General features: G+C 41.7%; 1 protein-coding gene across 1 annotated transcript in view; it reads left to right on the top strand.

The window, feature by feature from the left end:
• Positions 1-14672, top strand: part of AOAH (acyloxyacyl hydrolase) — a 104890-nt gene that overhangs the window by 65335 nt on the left and 24883 nt on the right. The window contains exons 18-19 of the mRNA XM_075212562.1: positions 8997-9056; positions 14012-14108. Coding sequence (XP_075068663.1) covers positions 8997-9056; positions 14012-14108 — 157 coding nt within the window. The remainder of the gene's footprint in view (positions 1-8996; positions 9057-14011; positions 14109-14672) is intronic.

The following is a 14672-nucleotide window of genomic DNA, read 5'->3' as shown; positions in this document are numbered from 1 at the left end:
TAAATGACTGTTATTATAAAATACAAATAGCATATAATAAGGCAATAATGCAATTTCTGAGCAGAAGATTATCATAACAATAACACAATTTTATGGCATTCAATCATCATCATCATCATCATCATCATTTATTTATATAGCGCCACTAATTCCGCAGCGCTGTACAGAGAACTCATTCACATCAGTCCCTGCCCTATTGGAGCTTACAGTCTAAATTCCCTACTATAGACACACACTCACACACAGAGACAGACAGACAGAGAGGGAGAGACTAGGGTCAATTTTTTTTTGATTGCAGCCAATTACCCTACCAGTATGTTTTTGGAGTGTGGGAGGAAACCGGAGCACCCGGAGGAAACCCACGCAAACACAGGGAGAACATACAAACTCCACACAGATAAGGCCATGGTCGGGAATCGAACTCATGACCCCAGTGCTGTGAGGCAGACGTGCTAACCACTAGGCCACTGTGCTGCCCAATAATAGCATTCAGTAGTGATGCACTCGAATAATCTGCAATAACATTAATGATAGTGCTATCAAATCAGCAATGACAAAAAGGCATCAAATCAATATTGAGTGTGATAACCTAGTTATACAAATCACCATGTGACTGATAGCAATGCCATGTTAAATATCTGACTCTTAGCATTTAACCACTCAAATTTAAGGCTTGGGCTTAATGTGGGCAGTATGCACATTTAGACCTACAGGCACACACCCTAAACTGGCTAGTGTCCGATCAGGAGATTCCATGAAAAAGGAAAAGCACTGGGGTAAGAGAGATTAGACACTTGGTATGAACCTATGTTCTAAGTTGGAAAAAGATGAGGAAGCAACATATATGTATGTATCACTATAACAAATAGAATAATCCCTTTACAATAAGACCAATATATTTGTCTTTCTTTTGAAGTAGAAGATGGAGAAAGCAGTAGCCCCAACGATAATAGCAACGTTTAATAATAGGAAGGAGATACATATGGGGATAGCAGTCTCACAAATAATAATGAACACAAATGTGGGTAGAAGAAGAGGAGGGATTTGCACCATACATATGGCAGATCACCTGCTGAACTAGAGCTTAGCTTCTTGTATGGTGCAGTGCTGCATGTAGCAGGTTCCTCGCATTTATTGGTGGGCAATGACCTGTTCTGGAAGCCTGGTGGGCTCTTGAAATACAGAAGAAAAACCTGGATAGGTCCCCAATGGTTCTTCTCACTAGCCAGCATGAGAGGAGTAGCAGCAAATGGCACCTGGTAAACTAAAACAAATCAGGACACTCTACAAACAATTTGAACCATTTTAGACCCCATATAGATGGCTTCTGGATTGGACCTAGCCCCCGTTTGGATTGGACGTAGCCCCCGTCTGGATTGGACCTCTGGACCGGTCCAAGACTACCTATGGACCTCTGGCAGCTTGCTCTGCACCTTTGGCAGCATAATCTCTGCACTTACAGATTCCCTTCTGGGAATTATATTTTCCTCTGTGATTTTGGCAACCTTCACCGGTAACCTGGTATCTCTCCTTGTTAGATTGGCAGCTCTCTCAGCAAAACTGGCAGCTCTCTCTGTTAGACTGAAAGCTCTTTCTGAGGGGTTTACAGCTCTTTCTGAGGTGTTTACAGCCCTCTTCATTGCATTCAGTCTCTGTAATGATGTTCCCCGGTTTGTTGAAGTTAAAGAGAAAGTATTGTTATATGCAAATTATATGGTATTGTACTTAGCAATTTCTCATTCATGTCTTTAGAGTGTGCTGCAAGTGGTTACCATGTTTGTCACAGTTTTTAGTTGATTATTAACTAGATGAGGAAGACAAAGACAGGCAATTTGAGAACCATGCATTTATTTGCATGGACTGTTTTTAATGACTTGGAAACAGAAACATTTGATATCCATCCATTGTTTAAACAAATCATGCAACAGATGAAGGGGAAGTTAACACTAACTTTTATAGGCCAGGTTAGTATTTTTAAAATAGCAGAAGGTGAATTTGGATGTCTGAGCTCTTGGGTGTGGGTCTGGTCTCTAATCTTTTTAAAAAAATTGTCCTTCTAAATTCTTAGATATATATTTAGTCATATCTGATGTATGTTTAAAGAAACACATTTCAAATATATTGAAAGTTTGATAACCACCTTATTTGGAATGAAGAGCGGGAGAAACAGTTAGATTTAGCTATAAGATTATTCAAAATTAGGTAGAATTAAGTAGCCTGACTTTACCTAACCTCTATATATTATTATTATTATTATTATCATAGATTTGTAAGGCGCCACAGTGCTCCGCAGCGCCGTACGGCAGGGAAAACGGTACATACATAAAACAGGGACATACAAGGTAGACAAAATAAATGCAGACATGAAAACAAAAGAGTATGAAGGGCCCTAATCATTAGAAAGCTTATATTTTAAGTGGAAGAGGGCACAGCTGAAACAAGAGGAGTAAATGTGTTTAAGTTGGAGATTGGGATAGTTGTGAGGGTTCATTAGTGTGAATAGTGTTATCGAGGATAAGGTCACCTCTAAAAAAAGAGATGTGTTTTCAAAGAGAATCTAAAGATTTAAAGGCTGTGTGGAAAGTCTGAGCTTGGTAAATTTATTCCATAAGTGGGGAGCAGCACGGGAGAAGTCTTGTAGGTGGGAGTGAGAGGTGGTTACCAGAGACGAGAGAAGACATAGGTGAGTGGTAGGTCTAAGTGGGCGGGAGGGAGGGAAGTTTGATATGAGATTTGAGATGTAGGGCTAGTGTTGTTGAGGGCTTTGTAGGTAAGGGTGTGTAATTTGAATTTGATTCTGGAGGACACAGGGAGCCATTGTAGGGATTTGCAAAGTGGTGCAGCAGATGTGGAGCGGTTAGAAAGGAAGATCAGTCTTGTAGCAGCATTTAGGATAGATTGAACTGTGGATATATGGGTGTCAGGAATGCCAGATAGCAGAAGGTTGCAATAGTTAAGACGGGAGATGATGAGAGAATTGATAAGAGTTTTGGCAGTATGATGAGTAAGAAAAGGGTGTATTCTGGCAATGCTTTTAAGGTGGAGTCGGCAGTACTGGGAGAGAGTCTGGATGGGAGGAATAAAGCAGAGGGCGGAGTCAAGTTTGACACTAAGACAGCGGGCTTGTGAAACTGTGGATATTGTGGTGTTATTGACAGTGAGGGAAATTTGAGGGCAGGTGGTGACTCTGGCAGGAGGGAAGATAATAAGCTCTGTTTTTGACATGTAGAGCTGTAGGTAGTGTTTGGACATCAATGTGGAAATATGAGAAAGACAGTTGGCTACACAATATAGTACAGAAGGAGAGAGGGCTTGGGAAGAGATACAGATTTGGATGTCATCAGCATAGAGGTGGTATTGGAGGTCAAATGAGCGAGTTAGTGCCCCAAGAGAAGAGGTGTACAATGAAAAAAGTAAAGGGCCAAGAACAGAGCCTTGTGGGACCCAAACAAATATTGGGAGTGAAGGGGAGGATGTGCCAGTGGTAGAAACACTAAAGGAGCAGTTCGATAGGTAGGAAGTAAACCAGGAAAGAACTGTGTCACAAAGGCCAATGGAGTGAAGGGTGTGTGTAGGAGAAGAGGGTGATCAACAGTATCAAAAGCAGCAGTGAGGTCCAGGAGAATGAGTATGGAGAATTTATAGGCATAGGAACGAGATTTCCTCCAATGGCGCTTTGCAGTGCGGGAGTACTTTTGCAGGTAGTGGGTCTGTTTGTTGTGCCATGGCTGGGGTTCGGATCGTCGGAGACTGTATATGGTAGCTGGAGCTGTATTGTGTAGTGCTGAAGTGAGTGTTTTGTTATAGAAAGAGGCAGCCTGATTAGGACAGGACAATGCAGTCATTGGAGAAAATAGTTGTTTTAGTGAAAATGAGAAGTGGATTGGGTTAAGAGTACTTAGGTTTCGTTGTGTACGTGTGTATTTGGGTGAGGGGGAAGGGGAAGGGCATTAGGTAAGGTGAGGCTGAAGGAAAGGAGGTTGTGGTCGGAGAGTGGGAAGGCTAAATTGGAGAAACTAGAGATGGTGCAGTAGCAGGAGAAGACAAGGTAATTGGAGTGCCTATCACAGTGGGTGGGAGATAAGGTCCATTGGGAGAGACCAAAGGAGGAAGTAAGAGAAAGAAGTTTAGTGGCTGAAGAGACAGTGGGATTATCAATGGGAATGTTGAAATCACCTAAAGTGAGTGTAGGCAGGTCAAAGTATTGGAAATAAGTGAGCCAGGCTGCAAAGTTGTCAAGGAATTGGGAAACTGGATCTGGGGGGCGATAATGACAGCAACATGAAGGTGGAGAGGATAAAATAGACGGATAGTGTTGACTTCAAAGGAAGAAAATGAGAGGGAGTGTTCAGAGGGTTTGACTTGGAAGGTGCAGTTTGGAGAGAGTAGAATACCTACTCCATCATCTTGTCTGTTTCCAGGTCTGGGATTGTAGCTGAGGGAGAGTCCCCCATAGGAGAGAGCTGCAAGGGATGTAGTGTCAGAGCAGCGGAGCCAGGTTTCTGTAATGGCAAGGAGGTTAAAGGATTTAGAAATGAATAGATCATGGATGGATGTCAGTTGGTTACAAACAGATCTGACGTTCCATAGTGCAAAGGAGAAGAGAAGAGAGGGTAGTGGAGATTTGTGGATATGGTTGGCGGGATTGGGAGTATGGGATGAATTCAAAGGTTTGGGGTGGAGCGAGGAGCATAAGCAGATAATGGGTATTGTACATGGCCCAGAGTTATGCGTGATATCACCAGCAGCAACGAGAAGGAGCAGTGTGAGAAAGAGGACATGTGAGGAGGATTTGTGGGTGTGAGGTTAATTTCCATTTATGTAGGCTGGTGAGTGCGGCGTGTGCAGGAGACAAAACAGTTCATGTGTACAGACTAGCCAGGTGGGAAGTAGTGAAGGGGAAATCATAATCGGGGAGGGAAGAATAGGATGATGGAGAAAGAAAGAAATGGAGTGTGTGTGTGTGTGTATATATATATATATATATATATATATATATAATTCCTTACCACTCTAGAGGTAGTAGGTTAACATGGGAATCTGTCGCTGGCTGTCTTGTCCATTGCAATTGGTACCACTATACGGAGTGCACAAACATTACTGAGAATGGCATTCAAGATGTATAAGATATCCCATTCACTGGTGTTGGGGCCGACTCACTATTCTCCTGCCACTATTTAATAGGTTAACACTAGCCTCCATAAGTTAACCTCTGTATCCAAATAGCAAATCTGAATGAGTCACCAGTTAATAACCCTTGCTGATATTTACAAGGAGGTGCTCATAGGATCACATGTTGCTGTGCACTTCAGTTTGCCCAGATGTAGATCACTATCAAAGAGTATGGGTTTGAGGAGCAAGATGTCATAGTTTGCAGAGGAACAGAATTTTGCACAGACCAATGGGAGGTGTGGGGCAAATAGAAGGCTCCCTTTTCTAAGTGCGGTATAGGTGCACCAGATGCACCTAGTTTGTGGATTAATGCAAAAACATGATTTCATTGTGTGGTTCAAGATTATTGAAATTAGATTTAGGGGCCAAGAGATCACACTTTTATGGATGTTGCTTGATGTCTGGAAGTCTGCACAGCCATTTCCACTCCACAAAATGACTTGCATTTTGCTCATATCTGGCAGAGATTAAGTTTTGTCCTATACTTTTAATGAGATTTATGCAGTTGCACTTCAGTGAAGAAGCACAATTATAAAGGGTCTTTCTACATCAATTCAACCAGGTAGTCCACCATCCATCTCAGATTTTAACGAAATTTTTTTAGTTAAGAGAGAATGTCTAAAAACCTATTTCTGACAAATATCTTCACTGTCCTAACTCATTATGTCTGTTTGTTCTTTACAGTGTGACAGTTGAATTCTGCATTTTCGGCAAAGTTTCTGTCCTGGCTTAATAACAGCATGAAGTTGACACTCACCATGTTCCTTGTCCCACTTCAGTGACACAACTCTTAAGCTTTTTCTGGCTCCTTTTTTGTGAGACAAGAAAGGATTACAGCATGTTTTCTGAAATTCTTCATAGCTTAACCGCAATACCTTTAATTGATTATTAGTGGGAATCAACATGGATTTGTGAGGGATCGGTCATGTCAAACTAATCTAATTAGTTTCTACGAGGAAGTTAGTGGGAACTTAGACCAGGGCAGCACAGTAGATGTGGTCTACTTAGATTTTGCAAAGGCCTTTGATACAGTGCCACACAAAAGGTTGGTTTACAAAATAAGGAAACTGGGTCTAGGAAACAACATTTGTACTTGGATCGAAAACTGGTTAGAGAATAGGGAACAGAGAGTTGTGATAAATGAAACATTTTGTAATTGGTCAAAAATTTTAAGTGGAGTACCTCAAGGTTCCGTACTGGGGCCACTCCTATTTAATATATTTATTAATGACCTTGGTGATGGTTTAGAGAGTAAAGTTTCTATTTTTGAAGCTGACACTAAACTCTGTGAACTAACAAAATCAGAGCAAGATGTAGCTTCTCTACAGAGGGACTTAAATAAACTGGAGGATTGGGCAGCCAAATGGAATATGAGGTTTAACATAGATAAATGTAAGGTTATGCATTTAGGGATCAAAAACAAGAATGCAATCTATAAATTAAATGGAATTAATTTAGGAGTATCTATAATGGAAAAGGATTTGGGAGTGCTCGTAGACAGTAGACTTAGCAATAGTGCTCAATGTCAAGCAGCAGCTGCAAGGGCAAACAAAGTATTGGCATGCATAAAAAGGGGCATAGATACAATGGAAGGCAGTGTAATTTTGCCACTGTATAAATTGTTGGGAAGACCTCATCTTGAATATGCAGTACCGTTCTGGGCACCACTCTATAAAAAAGATAATTTGGAACTAGAAAGGGTTCAGAGAAGGGTGACAAAATTGATAAAAGGTATGGAGTCATTAAGTTATGAGGAAAGGTTAGCCCGTTTAGGCATGTTTACTTTAGAAAAGAGGCATCTAAGAGGAGATATGATTACTATGTACAAATACATTAAGGGTCAATATAGAGAACTTTCATGGAAACGTTTTACCCCAAGGACTATACACAGGACACGCGGTCACCCCCTAAGGTTAGAGGAGAGGAAATTTCACAACCAGCAAAGGAAGGGGTTCTTTACAGTAAGGGCATTCAAGATATGGAATTCATTGCCAGGGAAGGTTGTGATGGCAGATTCAATAGATATGTTTAAGAAAGGGTTAGACAAATTTTTAGCGGAAAAGTGTATCCAGGGATACAACCGTTAATTAAAATTAAGGATAGTAGTGGATATAGGGTAAAAATAGGACTGCAATATTGGTCTGGGGGGGACTTTCACAGTTGAAACAGATTGGCGGTTGCTTACTCTGGATCAATTTCAAATATAAGTGCAGGATCGCTGGAGATCCAAAATAGGTTGAACTTGATAGACTAATGTCTTTTTTGAACCTCAACAACTATGTTACTATGTTCCTTATATGGTAGCAGACTGTGGATCCAGAATCACTGGTTGCATTTGAAACTTCAGTTCTCAGAATCAAATGTTCTTATTCTTTATCTGTAAAGCAGTGCTAGCTATATAATCCAGTGGTTTTTGAGTAGATAGTAGTAATATGGCAGTCAGTATTAAAAAGACTACCAAATGTGCACTTTGGAGGAGCAGCTGCCATGATTGACTATCTTTCTGTCTATCTCCATCTCTCCTCTCTCTTTCTCTGGAAAGTTTCAGTTTTGAAAGGGAATCCCCTTCCCATCAGTTTCTGTTAAGTTTCAGTTTCTATATAGGAGGGTTATCCCACTGCCTCTGTTTTGTTCACTTTTTATGTATGGTTTTTAACCTAGCATGGTTTCTTGTTTAAATTATGTATGCGGTACAACAGTAATGGAAAATCAACGTCATTATTTTTTTTCTCCACTATGAAACAGAGTACCATGCTGATTTTTTTGAGGTAGTAATGTATACCTTTGTTAAACACCTAAAAAAAATTGGGATAGCTAATGTTGATTTAACCTAGCGTTTTTAATTCTGTTACAAAAGCTTGCATTTGTGCTGTAACTCAAAATTTAAGAAGATACAGTAATTTAGTGATACTTCAAATTAACTGGAATAAATAAGCCGCGATTAGTAAATAGTTTAATACATTGAAAAATAAATGTTTCGGAAACTAATGGTCAGACAGTCAAGATATTGGACTTGACAGAAATAGTTTTTTGAGCATCCTCTCTTAACTAAAAAAAATTGTTATAATCTGAGATGGGTGGTGGACATTTCATTTTTTGTGGGGTGATCTGATGTGTAATGACCCACAAATGAGCTCCAATAAGGGCATAAAGAGGTAACATTTTCATCCTGCGCTCTGCAGTAAGCCAATTCAAGAGTTGGAGATCTTCTCTTGTCAGCCTGTTCACCAATTAATTAGGTCTGTGCTAGATGCAGGGCCGGTGCTAGGGTTTGCGGCGCCCTAGGCAAAATTTCGCCGCCGCCGCGCCCCCCGTGCCCGCACCCCCGCACCCCCCCCCCCCCCCCCCGAACACACTAAATAAAAAAAGAATTAGATTTTTTCTTACCCTTTCTTCCTCTAGCTGCATGCTGAGAGGGGCGGGGAGGGGAACGTCGGGAACAACTTCAGAGGCACCGCCGGACAGACTATCACATGATCACTGACGTCAGTCAGTGATCATGTGTGAGATGCGCCGCAGACATTGAAAAACAGCGGCCGCACCCCGCCGCCGCTGCACTACGTTCCCGAACCGCTGACTAGATTAGAAAATCTAGTCAGCGGCGCCCTGCAGGTCCCGGCGGCCTAGGCAACTGCCTAAGGTTGCCTAATGGGAGCGCCGGGCCTGGCTAGATGCCTGTTCAATTTGGTATTTGACTATTTGCTGACTGTCTGTCCTTATCTCCCTGGCTTGTCCCAGGTTACAGAGCATAATTAGAGCCCAATGAGTTTTATTCAAAATGTAATGTATCTCTTTAACCAAGTTATTGTTTGCTTTATTTGTAGAGTAACCCCTGTGAAGGTTGGATGAACATAAATGAAACTCTTCGAAATCTAACCACAGAGGTAGGAAATATTACCAACAGATTTTCTACTTATTAGGTTTATATGAGTTTTTTGCAGATATTTAGATAGTTGATTTGTTATATATTGCAAAAAAAACAAAAAACCCCTTTAAACGTAACAAAACAGTATTTCATGACTCATGACCTATCAACAATAGCTGATGGGCAGAACAACCATGATGCAGGCTGACACAATATATTTATTTAAAGGTTTGTTAACTTAAAAAAAAAGAAATCTATTTATTCGCCGCAGCAACCATTTTTTAATATTATGGGGACATGCTTTTTGATTGTAACTGCCATTTAGGTATTTGGTACACAGGTCTTTTCGACCGGTATTGTTTCCCAAACTGAAAATTGCGGTTTCTGAAGGTGTTAAAGTTCCCCCTAGTGACATTCAGGATTAATTGAGCAACACTATTCCTCTGTCACCTGGGAGCACCTCAGGGAGCTTCAGCTGTGAAAGCGCTATTCAGTACATTTCCAGCTGAATTCCTCCTATGTAGCAGGGAAACCACAATTCCCTTACAATAATATGTGGCATTACTGGATTATTTAATATGTGTAGAAATCCTTTTCTGCTTGTAAACAGTAGTGTCAGGGAAAACTACTTAGCAAGACCCCATGGCAAAATTTGAAGTAGAGGGGGGCAATCTGCCCTCTTGGGGACCTGGCTCTGATTTTCTGAGCATGCGAGGAGGCCTGCGCACAGTGTCGGACAGGGGCATGAAGGGCCCACCGGGGGACTGCAACACTAGGGGCCCACCAGAGTCGGTGTGGCCAGCCATAATAGAGGCGAGACCAGACACTAGAGGGGAAGGGGTCAACCCAGGAAGGACAGCTAGCACCACAGTGTAGTATATAAAGAATGCAGTGTGTATCTAAAGAGTACACAGTCTTGACCTGCCCCTTAGATTGGGCAGAACAGTCACCAAAAATCGGGATTGTCCCACTAGACTCAGACTTGACAGACTGTCCTGCTCTCTCCTACCTGTTCTTGTAACTTCCACCACTTGTGGCTGCTGGTTTGTTTAGTTGTGGCTTGTCTGGAACCTGAAATGTTGGGGGTCCTATTTGGATAAAAAATGGGTACATTTAGAAAATTCCAACCAGCCCCGGCATTAAATCAATAGGACCCACTATTAATACTTAGACCTTCCTCCAGCCCCAACATTAAAGTAATAGTATTCCCATTTAATAAATAAACCTATTTCCCTCCCTCCAAACAGCCACAGCAATAAATTAATAGCATTTACATATAATAAATATACCTATTTCCCGCAACCGACACTACCATTAAATAATTCATATTCACATTTAATAAATAGACCTCATGCTCCTCAAAGTCAGCCCCACATTCAATTAATAGCCCCAAACCACCCCATCTTAAATTAATAGTCCCTGCTATAAAATTAAATTGCCCCACTATCACCCCACAAACAAAATAGCACCCATTAGTTAGCCACCACCTACCACACGCACACATTACATTGCCACAAGCCCGCTGTGCCATCACACACACATTACTGATTACTGTGCCCCTTCATCACCATGCTGTGCACCCTTATGATCACACAGCTCCCTACATGCTGCTTTTTCTCTCCCCTTCTCCTGGCCCCCCCTTTATCACACTGTGCCATGCTGCTTTTGCTCCCCCCTTCTACTGGCCCCCCCTTCACACTCTGCCATGCTGCTTTTGCTCCCCTTCACACTCTGCCATGCTGCCTTTGCCCCTCTTCACACTCTGCCATGCTGCTTTGGCCCCCCCTTCAAACTCTGCCATGCTGCTTTTGCTCCCCTTCACACTCTGCCATGCTGCTTTGGCCCCCCTTCACACTCTGCCATGCTGCCTTTACCCCCTTCACACTCTGCCATGCTGCTCTTACCCCTCTTCACACTCTGCCATGCTGCTTTGGCCCCCCTTCACAATCTGCAATGCTGCGTTGGCCCCCCTTTACACTCTGCCATGCTGCTTTGGTCTCTCTTCACACTCTGCCATGCTGCTTTGGCCCCCTTTCACACTCTGCCATCCTGCCTTTGCACCTCTTCACACTCTGCCATGCTGCTTTGGCGCCCCTTCACACTCTGCCATGCTGCTTTGGCCCCTCTTCACACTCTGCCATGCTGCGTTTGCCCCCTTCACACTCTGCCATGCTGCCTTTGCCCCCTTCACACTCTGCCATGCTGCTTTGCCCTCTCTTCACACTCTGCCATGCTGCCTTTACCCCTCTTCACACTCTGCCATGCTGCTTCCCCCCCCCCCCCTTTACAATCTGCCATGCTGCTTTGGCCTCTCTTTCATACCTCATATAACTCTTTCATCCCTCTTCCAATATCCCTCATTCATCCCTCATCACATATCCCTCTTTCATCCCTCATGCCTCACCCCATATCCCCCTTTCATACCTCATGCCTCATCCCATCATATCCCTCATTCTTCTCTCCTCATCCTTCTTTGTTAAAATGACAGGCTGGCTGTGCACTTAGTTACTAACCTGTGCGAAGAAATGGCTCCTGCACCCTTCCTTTATGCGCCTCTGGGCGGCTGGATATCCGGAACTCCTCCTCCATGGGCGTCTCTTCTCATCTCCCCTGCTCAAAGTGAAAAGCAGAGAGCCCGGAGCCCAGACGCGGCTCTCTGCACCTGCACGGTAGTGTTTTTAGCGGAAGTGTTAGGTACTCGAGTCGGGAGTCTTCTGTTCTGTTAGCTCCGCCCTAACAACATAGGGGGCGGGGCTATAACGTGATGAGGTCTACCGGTGGACAGCCCGGCTCCCCGGCAGGCCAGTCCGAGCCTGCCTGCGCATAAGCAGTGAAGCCCTGTTACGTCTTTACTGCTCTTACGCTGAAATTATAGTGACATGAGCTACCACCATTGCATAGACCTCTGCTCATATCCGGGACTGATAGTCGCTGCACCCAATCCAATGGCAGAAGTTCCACCATTGATCAGCCTATAAACAATGTTCATTACTGTTCCCAAAATGAATCTTCGTTAACAACTGATAATTTACTATTACATTATCATATGTTATGTAAGATGGATTTTGGAGGCCTAATCCACCACAATTTGAAAGCCTTGCAGGTAGAGTGATTTTGTTGTCTTATGAAAGACCAGTCTGAATTAGTTTGAGTTTCTGAAGAATATCAAGTCCGTAATGATAATAACTAGAGTCAACAGTAACATCTCCTGGTTTATAACAATTTTTTAAAAGTTTAAAGCATATTGGTGAAATAAATATTTGGTTGCTATTGTTTGTCGTTTAGAAAGTAAGAAACCTTTGATGTACAATATGATATAACTGGGCAAAAAAACTACATAATGATGTTGCTGATCAAATTGATCTCTTCATAGACTTGTTCACTCATCAGCACTCCTGTGCTGTGTGCAGACTGAAAACCTCCATTCACATTGTAATACACATTAAAGTTCAGTGGTCCGTGAACACTGCATGCTCATAATTATGCAAATTTTCACCAAGCAAATAACTTTGTTAAATCTTCTAGCATAAAGCCAAAATATAAGTGTTCTGAATTTGTAAACTATCAGATATACCAATGACCATGCCCTGCCTTTATTTCCTATGCATTTCAACCAGACCTATGCAGAAAAGCTGCATAGGCCTGGACCTATAGCACCATAATTACTGGGGCAGCAGATGGACCTTTAATTTTCTGTTTAAAGTGTTTTACTATATATACTATTTAATTTCCTTTCTTATTTTATTTATATCTGTACATTGACAGCAAAATAAAGAGCACTGTGATTACATCTAATTACTGGCAGAATACATGTATTTCTTTTGTACAGGTAAGGCTTGGGAGATTTTGAGACTATAGAGCCTAGTGGTGTCATCAGGGAGAATGAGGTTTACAGCTACAGCAAAACATTTATATCCAGCCCTGACTATTTAAACACCATAGTCTCGTAGGCAAACCGAGGGGGGGGGGGGGTTCCTAGTGCCTGGAAACCCCCCTCCAAGCCTAGGACACTGTATAATTGAGGTGGCTGGACCCTGCTCCCGCTTCACACAGCTCTGCTTGAAAATAGAGAGTTGCATGCACCTAACAGTAGTGCACACAGCATTGCCCATGTATGTTATAGGGATAGGAAGAGTTGGAGAGCAGCAAAGTACTGTCTAAAATTATAGCCACGCCCCTATGCATGTTGGTCACGCCCACTGGCATCGTGGTGTGGAAATACCCCTCTACAAATCCTGCGTTTGCCCCTGAGTCTGTAAGACATAGACAGAGGTGCAATGCAATCGTTCCAACTCATATGCAGCATGTTTCAATCTTCGTAGGTCTAAAAAGTGCAAGATAGAGAATGTAGATTTATGTTTTGGTTTTGCAAGGAAATGTCATGCTTAATAGATTCCAAGGGAACACTTGCATGTCTTCTTTGGTAAAGACTTTATTTTAAAAAGTGTCCATTTTGGCTATCACAACTCTAGCTGTTCTTTCCTATTCACAAATCCTGCTGACATACAGGAAAATGATGACTTTAATCAATACAGTGTCCTGTGTAATGGTCATGGTGAGCCCAGATTCACATAGGCCCAGGCAATCAGCATGAACAAATTGCTGGGATGACGTGCTATCTCTTGTTTCATTATGTTGTAACATTTAGTTCTTATGTATGTCCAACAGCATAAACAAAACCAATGACCATTTTATTTACCGGTGCTATATATTTATTTCTTATATACACACTGTGTATGACTTATACTTGGAAATATGGCAATGGAGCTCTGCTACTCAGTAGAGTATAGTTGGGTGTGACTGACACAGTAAAAGTGTCCTAGTGGGGCAGGAATATGCAGTTGGTACCTAAAGTGTTAATAAATAGTAATCTATATATTTGCTTTGATAGAAATTGTAATGTTATATAATTTATATTAGTTTATTACACTAATTTGTAGGTGATGAAGTTTGTTGTTTTTCTGTCTTTTGTAGAGGGCTGAACAGCTTTCCAGTGTCCTTCAAGAAATAGCAGCTTCTGAGAAGTTCAATAATTTTAAGATTAATTACTTTGAAAATCTGTACCAGAAAGGTAAAACATATCAAGTTAAATAGAAAAAAAATGTGAAACTGAAGTAAACAGTTGTTTCTTTGTTTTTAAATCAGTGAACATCAGTTTGTTGAGCTTCTCAAGTACTTTTCATGTAGATTTATTGGAACCAGAATGCATGAATACCATATGTAACTGGTTACATACCTGGACTAGTCGATGAGCATATAAGCCTAAATTGCCCTTATTAATTTAGTGACAAATGATTTTTATTGATCAACCAATACAGGTGTCCTCAAGCACTTTCACTTAACATTTCTCAAATGCAGTTTCAATTGCAATGTTTGTTTAATTTTCCAATTACCACTTTTACCTTTCCACCAGTTTTTATAATTGTCCATCAGGGAGCATAATAGGTAAAATCATGTGGTCTTGGTGAGCTTGAACTATTAAGTTTTATGAAACATCTCATTGTAGGACTATCTTACCTGCTGCATAAACCTCATTGGTGGACATTTATGAGAACTATAACAAAAGATAAAGGTGGAGTTGCTCATAGCAACCAATTAGATTCTTTAACTTTTTTTTCTTTTGAACAAAACTTTT

The sequence above is a fragment of the Mixophyes fleayi genome, chromosome 5, assembly GCF_038048845.1.
Source record: "Mixophyes fleayi isolate aMixFle1 chromosome 5, aMixFle1.hap1, whole genome shotgun sequence".
Classification (NCBI taxonomy): Eukaryota; Metazoa; Chordata; class Amphibia; order Anura; family Limnodynastidae; genus Mixophyes; species Mixophyes fleayi.
This window is presented reverse-complemented; position numbering and strand designations above follow the sequence as displayed.